The sequence below is a fragment of the Papaver somniferum genome, chromosome 5, assembly GCF_003573695.1.
Source record: "Papaver somniferum cultivar HN1 chromosome 5, ASM357369v1, whole genome shotgun sequence".
Classification (NCBI taxonomy): domain Eukaryota; kingdom Viridiplantae; phylum Streptophyta; class Magnoliopsida; order Ranunculales; family Papaveraceae; genus Papaver; species Papaver somniferum.
The window spans coordinates 200400874-200419445 of NC_039362.1; the positions used below are offsets into that span (position 1 = coordinate 200400874).

The window sequence follows — 18572 nt, forward strand, 5'->3', positions numbered from 1 at the left end:
CTACCTATATTTGGAGACTTGGTAGAACCGATCTTAATCTATGCTAGGAGTCATGGTAGAACCGGTCGCAAGAGCAAAACCATTTTTTAACATTCACATATTACTTACAGTTTTGTGTGAGTTTGGAATTAGGTTTTTCTAAATAGGAAAGTTCTGGATGTCGATATAATTTGAACATGTGCATAATTCTTATTTCTAATTGTTCAAAGGTATTCTTTGATACCCAAGGTGATCGCAAACCGAAATATTGAGAATCTTTTAATTAAGATTTTCGAATAATATGTTTTTGATTTTGCATCAATCAAACATATCTCTTCAAAATCTATATTAGTTAAGTGCTAAATTAATATTAGATATTTCCTCAATAGAGATTTCGGAATTCCAGGTTGGATATTAGTTGGAAATATGAAAACCGAAATTAGGTACATATTGCATATCTTGAAAATTTTGTGGTTTTGGAGTTTCCTTGTTGTCTAAACAACCTTGGTCTATAAATAGTTAAGTTTCCATTTCATGCAAACTATCCAAAGATCCAGACAAACTTCATTCGTGTTATTTCTGGTGGAGCCGACTATCTGAAGAGGAAAGTACCCTAATTAGGCGAAATCTTTTACGTCCGCTCGTTTATAGACTCCGGTGGGATCAAGAAGCTCTACGAGTACCGTTGGTGGGAAACTAGATAATTGCGTTGTTATTTTAGTTTTCGATTATTGAATTGATTGACTAACGATTGTTGGAACTTTGATTATACCTAGTTTGATTATTCTTGAGAGCCATCTCTTCTGATATAAGGTCACTCAAACTATAATAGGATATTCAGAACTGTTTTTAGATCGGAAGACAACTTGTGATCATCCATTGTTAACAGAAATCCGCTCCGTGTGTGATCGATCATATAGCGGAATAAGTTTGTGGTGTGTAGGCACAATAAAAGGCAATTGAAGATTTAAAGAAAAAAAGACTTATCTGATTATTTTTCGTATCTCGTGATATTTTTGCATACATGTTGATCGTCTGGGATCCGACTCAGATCCGATTTCTTTTTGATATATTTGATCATATAGCCGTTTAGATCGGCAACTATCATTTGGTGATATTCTTTAATATCTGAATCTAGATCTGATTACTTCGGATTTGGATTGATCTTACCCACAAAGGAGTTTACTAGTTTAAACAGAAGATCCTTTGTCACAAACTCAACAAATCTTTTGTTAAAATATTATTTTAGTAGTTACCAAACAACTTTGTTCCTTTACTGTTTAAAAGACGATCAAAAAGAGTTGGGTGCTTAAGCCTTTACTGTCTTGGGATTCACGTGCGTTGACCAGACAGTTGTAGGCGCAAGGATACTGAGGGAACTAAGTAACTAGGGGCAGATTACTTGGTCTCAACTATTCTAAGTTGACTTTGTTCTTTACATAGATGCTTAATTCTGAGAGTATTTAATTAAAACCGGACTAGGTCCCGGGTTTTTTCTGCATTTGCGGTTTCCTAGTTAGTAAAATCTTGCCGTGTCATTTACTTTTACTTTTCTCAATTATAATTTTCTTTATTATAATTAAAATTTAATACACTTGTACGTTAATCCTAATCATTTGATATTTATCCTATAGTAAATCGGTTTGTACCATAATCAAGTGAATATCTTAAAGTTGTATTGTCTTGACTTTATCTATAGACGAAGACTCAAGGTATCAGACTTATAAGTTGAAACAAAAAGATTGTGGTGTACTTCGGTACCCTCGTCATTTCATTTGGGCTTTTCAGAACTTCATAATTGGAGCTTTGTCATGAAAGACTGTCCTTTTTGTAAGTTACAGAGTGGAGTTCCTCCTTACATTTAATACTATTCCGGTTAGTTTGCATTTTATTTAACGCATCTGGCATGTATTGCATAATGTAAGGGTCCTAATGAAAGCTTTACTAGTCTGACTTGAATAATTTAACCTCCCACTATAAAGATCATTTATAAATCGTTTTTGTACTACACACATAGTTATGCGCATCTTGATTCTTAATGTACATGTTGATAGTTAATGTATATGATTGTTGCTGTGTACATAGTTGCACACATGCTGATTGAAAATGTGTACAATACTGTATGACCTTATGCACCCTTGACATCATTTTATGTTTTGGTTTTATGTATTTAATTTAGAGACTCATAAGCTCAAAATGGTAGAGCGCCTGAGCCTATCACAAGGTTTTTGAAGGTTGATGGTTCAGATCCATTTGAAGTTACATTTATTAAATATGGATGTCATTGTTGGTTCTTAGGTAGACGATTCAAGTTGTATGTGTGTACAAACTGATTCCCCTTGTCTTGTCTTATGAATATATGGCATTTTTGTTGGTATCGGTACTGGATATTTCTGGATTTTGTAGATGTGTTCGTAGTTATACACAATTGTCATATCTTATTGATATATGACCTCTTTTATAGGTATGGTGTTGGATTTTCTAAATTTTTGTAGATGTGTACATAGGCGTACACCATTGTACCGTCTAGCTGATATATGACATGTTTTATGGATATGGATGTTGGATTTTCTAGGTCTTTGTAGATGTGTATATAGTTGTACACCATCATCTTGTTTCATTGATATATGACATGTTTTATGAGTATGGATGTTGGATTTTCTAGGTTTTTGTGGATGTGTACATAGTTGCACATGTCCCACTGATATATTGTCTGTTTTATTGAGTGTGGATGTTTGATTTTATGGTTTTTTTTGTACATGTGTACATGGTTGTACGCCATTGTCCCGTCTCATGGATATGTTGCCCGTTCAGTGAATATGGATGATGGATTTTCTAGACTTTTGCAGATGTGTACATAGTTGTACACCATCGTAAATTTAAAAAATTAAAAAATTAAAATTATATAGTTTACATTATTTTTTTGCAGATCTCGAAAATTACTTTCCAATATATAAAGTTTGGGAATTCTCGACGAGCAGTTCGAAAGATAAGTCGTTTTTTTTAATTATTTCCGTGTTAGTTAAGATAGGTGATATCATCATGAGTCATTTTGGACTAAACTATAAATATTTGGAGTACATGCACTAGTACGAGCTAACTTGAGCAAAAGAAATCTCACAGCCAAGATGTGCAGGATGACATGTTTTAGAGAATAATTACATGTTGCAATCTTCTTTTTTATAGGATTTGAATTTTTTTTCTGTTGATTCTCGTTTTTATTTATTTCGATTTATACAAAGGAAAGGGGAAGTGTTCTACTGAAGAGATATTTTGAAATGTAATCTAAGAGATATTTTGAAGTGTTATATATGGTGTTGTATCATTTTCATGTCATTTTTTTCTTTTGTTTTCCTTTCTTCGACAAAGCGAATAACCTTTGGATGTTCTATTTTCTAACTTTGTTACTTGTTTAATACCATGAATAACAAAACAATGATTTTGCTTGTTTATTAGCAAGCAACAGTCTACAACATTCATATTGCCCCTAGATACCATAGTCTTAAGCTTGATGCAGTTGTTACTAAACAAGGTATCAACTAGAAGGTTATTATTGGGGAGTCACACTCTAATAGAGGGGTTTCACTTGGATTCTTAATGTCCAAAAAAGTGGTTATGGGATATCCTAACACATATACAAAATGTCTAGATTACCCTTTAATTAGAAGTGATTTTACGTCCAGATTTGGATTAATTCCAACTGTAGAATTTTATTTGCATGTAATTTTACGTCCAGGTTTGGATTAGTTCCAACGGTAGAAGCTCATTTTACGTCCAGGTTTCTTTTAATTCCAGCCGTAGAATCCGATTTTACGTCCAGTTTTCTTTTAATTCCAATCGTAGAAATGATTTTACGTCCAGGTTTGGATTATTTCCAACCGTAGAAGTGATTTTACGTCCAGGTTTGGATTAATTCCAACTGTAGAATTTTATTTGCATGTAGTTTTACGTCCAGGTTTGAATTAATTCAAACCGAAGAAGCTCATTTTACGTCCAGGTCCCTTTTAATTCCAACCGTAGAAGTGATTTTACGTCCAGGTTTGGAATATTTCCAACCGTAGAAGTGATTTTATGTCTAGATTTGGATTATTTCCAACCGTAGAAGTTTATTTTACGCCCAGTTTTTCTTCCCACAAAAACTTTGTCCCAAATTCACCAAGTATACAACAAAATTCATTAATTTAATTTTTATCTAATTAAATTAAATTAAAATTAACTAAATAAGGGTTGTTTAGTCATTACAAAATTATTTGAGATAAGGGGTTTTTGATATTACTTATAGGTGACCCGTTTTTATCCTATTAGGTGACGCCCTTTAATGAAATGTGACGCCCCAATAATAGCCTTCATCTACTATGTTAAACAAATATGCAAATAAAATGAAATTTAAGTACATTTCCAAGTCTATAAAGTGGCTTCATTCCTTGGTGTTCTGACAAACCCAGCGCATAAGATAAAAAACCTAAAGCTCGAGCTCTTGTACATCTTGAGACAAGTAAATTCAGTAGAAGTGAAGCAAATTGAGAGAGAAGGGAAAAACATAAAGCTGCATCTTCGAAGTTGAGATGGAATACGGGATTAGACCCACTAGTTGTTTGGAGAATCTAGAGAAAGTTCTGGCTGTAAAAAAGGAAATGCATCTGACAAACACCCACAGTTATAACCACGTATCATTATTGTCAATAGCCGTCCAAGTTCCTCAGCTGTAAATCACGTATCACCACTGTCAATAGCCATCCGAATTCCTCAATTGTACAACATGTAATTCAGTGTCGGACTGAATTTTTGGCAACCCTTGATGACCTTGTTGACAGCATCAAGGAAGTCCTCTGTCACGGTTTTCCTACATGCACGAATTGCGTACACTCCAGCATCCGTACACACTACAGATATCAGCTCCTAAAATTGTACATACATAACTAACTTGATCCACATTAAGCAAAGTTCTATTGAACTAGGAGACACAGTCTATTTTGCTACCAATAAGGTGCACTGACAACTTATGTACTCTACTAGATTCGGAACCTAAATGGATGACTCACTTCAACTCAAAATACCAAAATATTAGGTAAAGAAATTAACAACTGCAGACAAGGTAATAGTGCTGCAATTGGAAGCAAAATTAAGAGACAACGGTGTGATGAATCAAGAAAAGAAGCTGAATTAAGAGTTATGGCTTATTGACAATTGAGAGCACAAGGTTTAGAAATGATGGTGGATACACTGCAAGGCCGATTACATAACTTTAGGAGATAAAAAAAGATACAAGTCAGTACATTGATGAGGGCCATGAGGAATGTCTACAACTTCATATGGTTGAAAAGGCGACTTTTGCTACCCTTACCCTTCCCTTGAGGGCGGATCTCTTGTTGTATGATCTGTGGATTAACCCCATTTGGGCACGTCCTCTTCTGTATATAGGCACTTGGATTGTGTAGATAGTAGAGTATCATCATGGAGGAATGCTTTGCTCTTTGAAGATTATCGAACTGATAATGGTTTTGCATGCAGAAATCTAGGAAATTATACCTACCATCAAAAATATGCCCCTCAATAACTTTATCTTCATCCTGATCAGTATCCCCCTCAGCCATATGCTGTGTTTCCAAGTCCACAACGATAAAATTTTCCTTCTTTTTTCGTATTTCTTTACCAAGATCTTGCATCAGTTGATATCCCATGGGAGAATCTCCAGAAGTATCAGTACATTCAACAGCTTCAAAGGAAGGTTTTTGCTTCCTTGCCTTCCTTATTGGTGTTGGTTTATCTTTTACGCGTTTCTTGAGCAAATCCTCGGCGATAAGTGGCCAATAGTCACCATCAAAGTATGGCAAACGAGCTGCGGTTACCTTTTGTTCCCCATGAGGTGCAAAGAAATAATCATATAAGTTAGTAACACTCGCCACAATGTTTTCTTTCGCTGCTTTCCTAAGCATTTCTCCGTACCAGTCTCGCAGAGTTCCAAGCTTGGGGCTCTTCTGTATTTCTGGATGACAACTGAATATGTAATTATCTGCTTTTGCTGGGGGGCAAGACCATATATAGCACCTAGAGAACCCCCTTTTCCTGCAATAATCTAGATATCCCACCAATATTTGTTGATACACTAATGTACGAAGAGATTCTCCAGTGGCAGTTTTGATACCATCAGGTCTGAAGTATTTGACAGAATCCAAATATGAGATATATATACTGCGCTGATTAGGATGAGCACATTTGGAACCATACTCCTGGACATACATTCCAAACAGGCAGACATCCACTCCGTCAATCTTCTGAAACAACAAAATGAACTTTGATCTGTATGGGAGTTCTTTCGGATAATTCTCTTCTTTAAAGACATCGAGAAACTCTTGCTTCACTAGTAATTTCTTCTCAACAGACAAAACAACTCTTACGACGAGATCTTCTGCTCCCAGGACCTCATCAGAATTTTTTCCCACGCTCTCCGCTCTAGCATCTCGTTCTTTCTTCAAACATGAAAATAGCCTGTCTTCTATGAAATCACTAAGCTCTGTTGTTGGTAAATCTGTTGCACCAGGAATGACACTCTGATCCAAGGGTACACGAAGCCCATTTTTAATCTCTTTAATAGAACATTTTGGGCAAATGTATTCAGCTTTCTCACCAATGTTCATTTCATTATTGAACAAAGCACATGTTTGGTGTTGCCAACCGTTGCATCTATCACACTGTACAAATGTTTCTTGATACCAGCGATCAGTATCCAGACTTAGTTTTCCCTGATTAATATGAAGACCAGGAACACTGAGTTTTTCACCTTCATTTTTCTTAAAACATCTATTACAGACTCGGCACTCCATACCAAATTTTAGTGCACTGTGATATGTGTCCATCTTCTTGAAAACTTTGCCACACAAGAAGCAGCCCACCGCAAAAAATAGTTTCTCTATTGCACACAACTGACATGCATTGTCATTCTTATACTCTCCCATTGCTAATTTCTCATCTATCTTTGTCTTAGTCTCACCAATCCACTCCCTGAGTCTTGCAAGGTGCACTTCCAATTGATCTGGAGTAAAGGTTTCAGTCAAGGAAGCCCCCCTTATCTTCGATTGATCTGATCCTAAACTTTTATCAACCTCAGTTATCTCAGCCTGGACAATGTGGGTCTCGATGTGTCTATCAGGCTCCTTAATTACATATTTAGGACATAGATCTTTGGACCAGAAATCCTCTCCTGCAAAATGATCTTTTTGAGAATGCAATGATTTTTCTTCTTCTGCCTGGCCTTCGTAGAGTATGTTGCACAGCATAGGCTCTTGTTTATTGCTATGTACATGCTCCCTTGATAATGCAGAATCAAAAAGTTTATTCATATCCACTTTTGTAATGGAAGGTTCATAAGACATCCATTGCTGGTGCTTCTGTAAACTTCCCTGGGGTGAATCATGTATAGGAAATGCTTTCCATTCTGGTGTGACTACATACCCAGAAAACATATCTATACGACGTGGATGCATCTCCCCCAATGCGTGATCAGTTCTATTTATCGACAAAGGAAGGTTATCAATCTTCCGTCTTTTAAAAGAAAACTCCGGTGCTGGTGAGATACCTCCATCAGTAGTTTGGCAAGTGGCTTCCCTTGGCATTGCATAAGTACCAGCGTCGAATGTAAAAGGAGCATTAGCCTTCCAAGCATTATGCTGCGCTGTAACTTGGTGCGCCTCGAAATTACTCTGCACAATCCTATTATGCTCAAGCTCTTGGTGCTGACACCAAAATAATCCAACGCCATTCATGGAAGATTTTGCCAACCCATCAACATAGTTCCTGCAGCTTACAGCATCACCACCATTACAATTAAACTTTGACATCGCCGGACTTTGAATGTTGTGTTGATAGTTCTGAAACTGAGGATTAACAAATTCATCACAATTCTGAGAGCTGTTAGTAGACGTTCTCACTGAGCCTTCAAGCCTATCATCAACTAGGAGACCAGACATATTATTATTAGGAGACACAACAACTTCTTGAACTGGGAAGTGCTGCTTATCAAGAAGATAATTTTGCTGCTGGCACCAGTAATTTTGGAGCGTCGTCGTCTTTGTCTGATTACTAATAATCTCCATGCTTCTTCTTCTTTTCTCCCCCTGAATCACTTGATTACTAGACACTCCAGGGTTTCTGCTGCTAGTTTGAGATTTTATACCGCTGACAGCAACTATAATCCGATTCTTTAACGTTGCACCATTTACATACTCCGCCTTAATTGAAGCTTCCTCGAACAGCTTAGCTTCCACCTGGTTGCACAAATTTCGAAACACTACCTGGGTTTGATTAAATTTATTTCTCATACGGCTTAATAAAAATTGTACAATCTGGCTTCGAACATACATGCGCATATTACAGATTCCAGGATCCTCCTCACGCCATCTGCTTTGATTAGTATTGGGAGAATTGAATCCAATCAGCCGTGGCATCCCACCCCAATTCCTCATTCCCTGGTGAGGAGGAGGAGGATCATTCCCAAACACCGGCCTGCTGCTGTTATCCCAATCTTTTTTCTCTTCGGAATTCGCTGAATTAGGTTTTCCAATACCTAGCATATATACCTCCATTAATGGAGAATCCATTATCAAGACGATCCCGATCGAGAAGAAGACAATAACGGTTTAACGAGAAGAATCAATTGAACACGATCAAGAAGATGATGATGATCAATTGAAAAAACCTAGTTATTTTGTTTAGGTCATGAAACCCTAGAAAAAAGAACTCAATTTGTAGGATATTCAATTTGAGGGTATTCTATTTGGTCTCTGTTTTTGTGATTTTTTGAATTTGAGGGTTTCTAAATACGACTGGGTTCAGGACTTTCCCGCAATCCGTTCTAGTAACTTCTTCGTTTCAATTACAGTATTTTTTTACCTAGGACGACAGATCCTTTTATTTACTCCTGAATCGGTTATGACTCGCTGGATAGCCTGAACCAGAACCGTTTTGGGCTGAACCCAAAAGGGTCAAATAAAATAAGGGCCGTGCCTTTTTTGTGTGTGTGTTAGTGTGTGTGAATCCCGGGTCGTGCTATTTGTGTAGTTTTTAATTTTTGGGAATCGTGAAATAATAATAAAGAAATTTAATATCTGGAGAGAGTCCCAAATGGAGAGAGAATTATCAGAGTGTGTCTTCTTCTTCTCATTCTTCTTCTTCCTGAAACTAGGGTTCAGATTGATTCCCAAATCTCTGATACTCATCACACGAATTTCTCTTAATTTTTAGATTCTCAGAAACCGTTCAGATAGATGCATAGTGGAAATTTGGATTTTATTTGAGTTTTGGTAACCTAATGGTCTAGGGTTTTTAATTTGTTCGATGGGGAGCACTGGTGAAGCTGATAGGAAGCGACGCCACTTCAGCTCTTTATCCCCAACCGCTGTGGCTAAGAGTAATTCATCATCTGTTTCATCTGTGGTTCCTTGTTCTCTAGAGAAAAAGGTAAATAATCTGTTACTAGTACTGTTTGTTGTTTCAGAAAGAATATTAGGTTATTTTTATGTGATTTTAATTAAAATACCTGAAATATGTAGGTAAATTTGTATTGAAATTTATCATAATTTCACTAATTTCATAAGATTTTTTAGTTAAATTTGTAGTTAAGAGTGCCTGTGGGTAAATGTTTTCCTGGATTATGATTTTCTTTTAGTATGTAATTATTGGTATAGGTGTTACGTGTAGTGATGAAAAAATCACTCTGTTGTTGATTTATGTGTCCTGGATTCGAGGTTATTATGCTATCTTATTTTTAATCTTGTTTTGTTTTGCGATGTAGATTGACACTGGAGTACTAGAATACAGGAATAAGAAGCTTTTTAGGGAGTTGGAAACACAGAAAGTTGAATATCATGTTCGTCTGAATAAATACTCTCAGCGGAAAGATAGACAACAAGCTTATGATGATACGTTAGTTGTTGTTGATGGTTCGTGGAAACAGGTGCTTATTTCTTTTAAAGCATTTTTGTTAAGTTCTACTTCATTAAGTTTTCAGAAATAGAAAGTGATACCCTCTGAGCATTTAATGGTATAAACATTTTGATTGATTTCTGATAACCGTCTCTTCCGTTTTATGCAACAGTTGGTTAATGACTTGGAATCACATTCCATTCACACAAGAGGATATTTGAGCAATGGACAGGTCTCAAAACAATCCTCCACAGGTGAGGAATCTTATAACTTTCATTTGCATGCATTCATTTTGTCAAATTTGGGTACCTACCATCATTGTCCATTATATTACTGCTTCTAAAAATTATAGATCTGTCAACGTTTGTCATGCTGAAAGAAAGATCCTACTTTCTGAATTTGGAAGTCACTTGTTCTCCTCAATGATCAGGCAATGGTGCATGTGAATTATGTGTTACTGCTCACATCTCGAATCTTCCTGCATAGTATCTAATCTAATCCCCTTATAATAAAAACTCATGTATGCATCGTGCATATAATCAAATGCACAGTTTCAAGCATTGAAACCAAGAAATGTTAAAACTGTCTATAATCATGGAATTTTTCTGTGAAATGCTAATTAAAATTTCAAGCTGTCAACTTCTTTGGACTTTGCCTTCAGTTCACATAATCCTTCAACCTAAGAAGCAAATTTTCTTCGCCCATATCCTTATAAACCTCTACATGTTCTGCATAAGTGCTTTGGTTACTTGATCAAAAACTGAATCCAAAAATAAAAATTACTACTACCATAATTATACGTGTGACACTCTATATAATTATATGTGGAATAATCACATTATAATTGCATGGGTAGTCAGTGTTGATTATTACAATAAGGCGATAGCGACAGCTACATGTACAGTTAAATTTGTAATTACCAGTTCTTTATCATAGCTCGCAACTGTCAGATCCTGATTTGTGGTAATGTTGCTTTCGCTTCGTTTTGCAGGTGGGGCAACTTCTTCCCCAGATAATACATTTCTATGCAGGCTCCTAGAGACCGGTGCAACTGACAGCTGCTCTGCAAACAGCTCCCCTGCTGAAAATGTAGTCGATAATTGTGCTTCCAGTTTAGCAACAAGATGCATCATAGAAAATATAGTTGCTACCATTGACGACTTACGGAAAGTGAAGGACAGAGTTTCCTCTGCACTTTTGGAGAAACTCCCGAAAGATGGTAATACTTAATGTCAATACTGTAGTAGCTATTATACCTCATATCTGTCTAGTGCACATGTCTAATTTCTTACTTACCCATTCCCCTGTTATGGTTTCTTTAGATCCTGATACTCGAAAGACTTCAACTGACTTGGTAATGGAGGTTAGTAACATAAGAGCAGCTTTTGAAAACCATCATTTAAAGCATAAATCAGTCTCACATGAAGTTCAAAACCACCGAGACACTGACGCAAGGAATAAAGCGGAATTGATACGCTTGTCTGGTAATGATTTTGCCATCCTGCCTTCTTCACTACCTTATACTTACGATTCCCTTGTACTTCTATTTCTAAAATTTACCATCTCATAGTCTATGTATGTCTTTTACTTGATACCAAATAGATGTCCACATGTGAAAATCATGATTTACTGTTGTGATAGCAAGAGTCTGGATGGGTTTAATTATATTTATGCACATGTATAGAAGAAAAGACGATATTTTGTCACATATGCACATGTATAGAATAAAAGACGATATTTTGTTCACACACTTATATTTGCCACTGCTGCTGCCTAGAAGTAATCCATGACAGTCTGATTAAGGTTTACTAGTATGTTATGCCTAATCCTGTCCCTTGAGCTCTTCTTAGAGCTGATAGCCAACCAAGTTGCCCGAGTATCCTTGTATGAGTGTACTCATCTTTTATGTGCTTTTGAAGAAATTATTGTGTAAGTTGATTTCAATTCTTCCACTGCACATTTAACGATCTCTGTTGCCAGCTTCTTTGTGTAAAATTTTCTTATTTACTCCCATCAAATTGTTTATTTTGTTTGCTCTTTGTAATAGTAATATGGTTGGAAAACTCGAATATCTAAGCCACTGTGTTTGCTTTCTCCAAGTCACACCTTTTAATGACTGTGTTGTGGTTAAAGAGCAGTTTGAAATGGTTATAGTGATGTCGTTTCTTTGGTTATATTATTTTGAAGGGGATCTGGAGAGTACTATCAGCGAGCTGGAAGAAAGCAACTCCCAGTTGGCAACTCTGAAAGCACAAAAAGATGCTTCCCGAGGCTTACCTATTCCTGTCTTAAATTTCGGTAATAAACATGTTTCTGTGGAGAAGACAAGGGACAAGCAAAAAGATATACAGGACATGGAGTGTACGCTAAAGGAGTTAATGGTATTTTTCAATCTCCCTCTTCATAGCTTATGATATGCTATAATTTTGAATGTAAGCTGACTATTAGATGTTTTGATTTGAGGTACTGCACAGGAGTTGGCTTCATCTCGGCTACTAGAAGTCCAGAATCTTCATGAGGGAAGGATAAAAATTCTGAAGAAATTATCTGGATTGCAGGTTAAAATTCTCTATAAATTTTGTTGTTTGTACTTTTTCTGTTTACATGTAATAAAAGTATAAAAGTTGATTATATATACTGTTCTACTTGCGCGTCGGTTTAAGTTTCTAGTGCCGATTGACAGAGCACTATGAAGGATTTGAAGTACATCAGCGCATCCAAACCCTACCTCCTGCTATGTGATCAGCTTGAGAAATCAAGAGACGAAGTGATCCGATGTCGTGCCATGTGGGAGAAACTGCAGGTGTGTCATTTGATTTGATTTTGCTGATTATTTTGTTTCTTTTCCTTTCTTTGCTTCCTTCATTTTTTTTGTTACTTTAAACTCTCAATTTTTGTAGGTGGAGAAGGACAATTTTGTTTGGGGCGAAGCAGATTTAACTGTGAAAGCAGATGTCGCCGATGTTTCTCGAAGAGCTGCTTCAGTTGCCGACTCTTGGATACATGATCTTGAAAAGGAGTTGCATAAACAGTTTGATCAAAGAAATCTGTTCGAGATTAAATTAGAAGAGGCTTCAGGAGAACGAGGTGAGATTTGCAGGTGTTATGTCTGACGCTGATCAGTAGATGTGTACTAATATGTTTATCTTGGGTGTTAGTGCTTAGATTGACAATTGTGGACTTCTCTTCCAGGTAGGAAAGAAATAATATCAGAGTTTAAAGCATTAGTATCTTCATTTCCAAAGAAAATGGGCATTATGCAAGGTCAACTGAGTGAATATAAAGAGGCTGCTTTAGAGGTTCATTCATTGAGAGCTGAAGCTCAGTCACTGTCTAGCATTCTTGATAGGAAAGTAAGTACTATTGGTATGCACACAATATTGACTTGTTGATGTGCATGTGAAGGTGCTAATACATGTGTACCTTGCACAGGTAAATGAGATAAATACGCTGTCTGCAAGATCTGCTGATCAGAAAGCTGAAATACTTGCACTGAAATCCGCGGTAATAGTTCTTTCTGTGATCTGTTTATTCTAGTGTCTACCGTAACTGATAGTTGATTTACTGGTCCTCAAAATTCATTTTGTTTTAATCTATGAATCAGCATTGGCTAAACTGTATCTAGTTGTATGGTTGGCTTACTGAGTTACTGTCTTTCCGTTCAGTCATGGAGAACAGTTGTTCTAGGATGACATGTGAACTAAGGACTGGAATAAACAATCCGCTTCCTAGTGAGTATCTTGTATATAGCAAGATGACGAACACTGATTTAAGCATCTAGACCAACTCTTGCATGGACGCCTCTAACCTAAATAATTTTGACTTAAGGATAGTGAAAACACAATACAGACATGAATATCTGAGCCAAGTTCAACAAGACACTAGGTCACATTTAGTTCAATCCTTTCTTGGCATTGTAAGGTTGTGCTTGTAATGGCTAGCTTTGTACGGGTTGCTCCACGGGAAAGAAATAGCGCTTATGTCAGCCAGTTTCTAGTGATCCTGGTAACTAATACTCTATCCTGTTTGCTGCAGGTTCATGATCTGAAGGATACTGTTCAAGAGTTGAAGCTATTTCTGGAAATGTATAGACGTGAATCAACTGATTCAAGGTAAGATTTGGTACATGATTTTCTGGTGAACTCATTTTGATTTTTTTTTTCCTTCATTCCTTGTCGTTTTCTGTGTGTACTTTTCTTCTCTTTTCTTTCTTTCCTTCCTTCAGCTGATTGAGAAATATTCCTTCTAGAACTTTTTATCAATAACTGTATTTATTTTATGATGGGTCAGTGCCAAGGCTGGTTTAATTTGTCTGTTTCGCAAGAAGAGTTAAGATGATTTTAGAATTAGTGTTAGACCTGTCTTCACTTTACTTTTCGAAATTGTCTCTCCTTATATCCAGACTTAGATTTCTTGGGGTTCTGCTCATCTCAGCGGCATGGGTTGTTGCACTTTATACTTGTAAAAGCTTTCATAGTAGCTTAAGATTACATTCATTAACCTTGCAGTACTTGCATATAATTGTTAGTACAGTTTAAGCTTGAGTTTCAACTCTCTTATGCTATGGTGAGATAATGACTGGAAAATTTGATTGGCAGAATTTCCTTATTTGCCTTTATATTCAGTATAAAAATTCAGTTGTTTTCATGTTTCGTTTTGGTGGAACGTTTCTTCTTCTTTTATACCTTAAGTTTTGCAGATGTTTTATGTCTTATAGAAAAGAGCATGGAATGGGTTCAGAATGGTGATATGTTTGTTTGAGCATGATCCTTTCTGGTTGTGCAGGGATGTCGTTGAGGCTAGAGATTTAGAATACCAGGCATGGGCACTAGTTCAAAGTCTGAAATCTTCTCTTGATGAATATGGCTTGGAGTTGCGTGTTAAGGAAGCAAACAAAGCTGAAGCTGTATCACAACAACGGCTAGCTACAGCAGAAGCTAAGATAGCTGACCTCAGACAAAAGTTCGAAGTTTCTAGAAGGTTGGTTTTTTCTTCTTCTTTTTTCCTCATAATATCGATGTGATACTTGCCAAAAAAAATCCTACTGTACCTTGTGAAATAGCTGCAGATGTGGAACCAATGGGGTCAGAGAGATTATTGTTCCATAAAGTAGAGAAACACATACTAGCCTCTATATTTGCTGGAGGATTAACAATGGAATTGATAAAATTAAAAAACAATTGAGTATCGTGAATAGGGTAGGATATCAATGGACCAAATAACCTCTTGAAGAGCCGGTTGTACAAGCTAAATTTTAATTGATAAGTTAATAACTTTGCTCATATAATAAATTTCTTTGGCCCCGATGCTATTAATTTATCGAAGTTTTACTGTATGCATTCTTGATAAGTTCTGAACGTGATGAGTTGAGAAAATTTTGTGTCGTTAAATGTGATATCATATGTAGATGATTTCTTCTCATTTTGTTAACTGTTAGGTAGTCACGTTCCATATCTCTGAAATAGCGATCTTGCGAAAATCTTGGGTTTTTTCAAAAATCAGGGACATTTAAAGACACAAATTGTCTATCGAGGAGTTTATTCTTTTAATTCAAAGTTCAGAGCATATGATTAATCATGCTATATTCTTCCCAAAGATTCAAGTTCTATTAAGTTTTGCCACTTATATATAACTATAAGTGGGATAATTTTGTTTTGATAAAATTTCTCTTGTATGGACAATTACATGGTTTGTTAGTTTGGTACGGAACAGAGCTTTCTCTGTGATGTGTTTCCTTATGTTTAAGGACGTTCACATATGATTTATCATAATTAAAGAAGAGATATAGTACAATAAATACAACATTGCTAATTTTCCCCTTGAATCAGGGATGCATCCAACCTTTCTGAAGTTCTGAAATCCAAGCATGAAGAAGGAGAGGCTTACTTATCGGAAATTGAGGTCTGTTTGCTGTGTATAAGATATATTTAAGTTAAAAAACAAGACTATTTACTGAGTCCGACTTACTGTACTTGCAGACGATTGGGCAGGCATACGAGGATATGCAGACTCAAAACCAGCAGCTATTGCACGAAATTACTGAGAGAGATGATTATAACATTAAGGTGCTTACTTTTACCTTGCACTTGATCATGCAGAGAATTTTGTACATATTTTCATTGTTTGTTTTTATATTTTCACGTATCTTTCGCCTTTATTTTTATTTCGTGTTTATAATTTATGATTTTGAGTTTTAGGGCATGTCAAGTGCCACCTTGGTTGTCCTTAATACTTAGGCTAGCTAGTTTAACGTAATATTTATGCCCAGCCTATGGATCAGTGTATTGAAGGTGGTTCTTGATATTGGAAGTTGAACCTGAAATTAATAATTTACTAGAGCAGAATTTAATTGGCTTTTGGGTTGGTGCTTTTTCTTCAAATTTTGCCGTCAGCCCAGGTCTGGTTCACATAAATAATTTAAGTATCTAACTGCTGTAGACATATTTTGCAAAACAGTTCGATGTACAATTTTTTCTTCGTAAAACTAATATAATACACGTACACTGACAACAAGAAAGGCTTTAGTTACTGAAAGAAAAAACCTTGAATACTTCAATGCGTATTTTCTTGGCCATTAATTGGTTTGCACAAGTCACTTCCCTTTTTATCATCCAAGTTCTATCTAAGTCACCATAGCGTCACTGAACCAAGTTCTATCTAGTATCAGCATGTTCAGAATCCCTAAGTCTAGTTCCTGTAGAGATGAGAAAATAAGACTGGTGAAGGCCGATTAAAAACAAGGAAAATTAGTGAAGTCTATAAAACCTGAACAGCATATGCCATCACAAAATTTAATGTGCGTGCAAAAGTGGCCATTCCCGGTGTTGCAGGCTTGCAGTAACTTGCATATGTGTTGTTACTTTTTTTTCTTTTTTTCTGTGCTTTTATTTCTGAAAGGATGATCTAGTTAGTTGATTACACATTTCTGGTGTTCAGCTTGTTTTGGAAGGTGTCAAGGGAAGACAATTGCAGGATACCTTGTGCTTGGAAAAACAAAACAAGGAAAAAGAGTTGCAGCAAGCCAATGCATCTCTGAGCTATTATGAACTGAAAGGAGCACGTCTAAGTGATCAGGTACATTGACATCACTGGTGCACAGCATTTCCCGTATGAAATATGTTCTCTCCTTGTGATTTTATGACTAATACATTGATGCTTACTTGCTCCGCAGTTGAAATTGTGCTCAGAGCAGGTTCAGAAAATTGGAGAAGATAGGTGCCAGACCTCCTCCACTTTGGAAAAAATGCAAAAAAGACTGTTAGATGTCAGAAGAGAGTCACAACGTCTGAGGGAGTCGCTCTCAAAATCACACTCCAAGGTCGAAAAAGTTCGAATGACTGTTGCGGAGCTGCAAATCGAGCTAGCCAATGAAAGGTTTGCCAACTTAAGTTAATAAATAGTTCTACAAAAGTTAATCTTCCCGCATACTAATAAACTAGCAGCTGATCTGACTTCAAGTCCTTTGATATTTTCAGATTCTCCAAGAAAAGGGTCGAGGAAGAGTTTGATTCCCTTACAAGGAAGGCTGATCGTCTTGATGCACATGCTCAGGGGTCTTCTATTTTAGAAAAGCTTCAAAAAGAAGCGAAAGAGTACCGGGACATTCTCAAGTGTGGTATCTGCCATGAAAGGCCAAAAGAGGTAAAAATATTTATGCACATCTTTATAAAATATGTGTATCATGTTGTTTGGAAGGTCAATAAATGTTGCTCTAATCCATAGTAGTTTAGTGGCTTCAGCCTATAATCAGTGGTTGAGAAGAGTCATGACTTGGCGCGTTCATTTCCTCACACTCTTTGCCGATAGTCTGTAGACAATCCGTGGTTAATTCCAATTATCCTTTCTAAATTGGTTTGTTATGATCATCTTATTATTTGAATCAGCACTTTCTCGACAACGAATATGAACTGAACTGTGATATTCATATGGTGGGGTCAAGCATCTTCCTCGAGTTGCACCCCTTTGAGTCTAGAAATTGCCATAGTAGAATAAAGAATCATTTGTAGGAAATGGACCAGGGTCTTTGCATTTGTGTCATCTTTGTTTTTATTTTCCATTTTGCTACTTTCAACTTATCAATGAATGCTGTTACTCATGTTCTTCTTTGGCCTATTTCAGGTTGTCATCACAAAATGCTACCATCTCTTCTGCGGCACTTGTGTCCAGAAAATTCTTGAAACTCGGCACCGCAGGTGTACGACCTGTGCCGCTAGTTTTGGGCCTAATGATGTGAAGCCTGTTTACATATAAATCTGTTGTAGAAAAGAAAAAGTGATTCGTCTGTCTGGCTCAAACTGCGGTTAGGTTCCGTGTAGTTAGTTGTGGTTGATATATTTCAGAAATTTTGTAAAATGAAATAAAACAATAGTTAATCATAGTGTGATGCCGGCATGCTTCTTTTGGTGCTATATCTTGGCTTTGTGTTCTGATACGGTCATTTTTGTTCTTGTTTATTTGGGAACCAAGAGTGCACATGACGTGGCCGCCTTGCCTTTGATTTGGCTCCTGTCTGATTCCAAGCTATCTTAACACATCTTTTTAGATAGGGATTACGATGAATCCAATGACCGGTCTAGTCTAGATGCATAATATTATTAATCTAATTGGACAAGAAGTCCAGACTCCAGAGACATACACTTTCTATGAATGTAGACGGGTATTTGTACTGGATG

At 36.5% G+C, this 18572-nt stretch overlaps 2 protein-coding genes across 2 annotated transcripts; one reads left to right on the top strand and one right to left on the bottom strand.

Annotated features, from left to right (window-relative positions):
* Positions 1–5148: 5148 nt before the first annotated feature.
* LOC113284274 (probable histone acetyltransferase HAC-like 1) lies at positions 5149–8838 on the bottom strand. The gene has a single exon (XM_026533696.1). It carries the CDS (start codon positions 8574–8576, stop codon positions 5280–5282), a length of 3297 nt encoding a protein of 1098 aa, XP_026389481.1. The 5' UTR covers positions 8577–8838; the 3' UTR covers positions 5149–5279.
* Positions 8839–9088: 250 nt separating this feature from the next.
* LOC113284275 (E3 ubiquitin-protein ligase BRE1-like 1) lies at positions 9089–18331 on the top strand. The gene is made up of 19 exons (XM_026533697.1): positions 9089–9435; positions 9770–9931; positions 10073–10154; positions 10892–11119; positions 11223–11384; positions 12088–12281; positions 12375–12458; positions 12584–12703; positions 12801–12987; positions 13093–13253; positions 13333–13404; positions 13936–14012; positions 14686–14880; positions 15729–15801; positions 15879–15965; positions 16837–16974; positions 17072–17274; positions 17376–17541; positions 18019–18331. Exons 1-19 carry the CDS (start codon positions 9313–9315, stop codon positions 18148–18150), a joined length of 2646 nt encoding a protein of 881 aa, XP_026389482.1. The 5' UTR covers positions 9089–9312; the 3' UTR covers positions 18151–18331.
* Positions 18332–18572: the final 241 nt, after the last annotated feature.

Coding starts and splice junctions, on each gene's coding strand:
- LOC113284274 (XM_026533696.1), bottom strand. CDS start 8,576: ATGGATTCTCCATTAATGGAGGTATATATGCTAGGTATTGGAAAACCT.
- LOC113284275 (XM_026533697.1), top strand. CDS start 9,313: ATGGGGAGCACTGGTGAAGCTGATAGGAAGCGACGCCACTTCAGCTCT. Junction 12,988..13,092: donor AGAGGCTTCAGGAGAACGAG/GTGAGATTTGCA, acceptor CTTCTCTTCCAG/GTAGGAAAGAAATAATATCA. Junction 14,013..14,685: donor CGTGAATCAACTGATTCAAG/GTAAGATTTGGT, acceptor CTGGTTGTGCAG/GGATGTCGTTGAGGCTAGAG.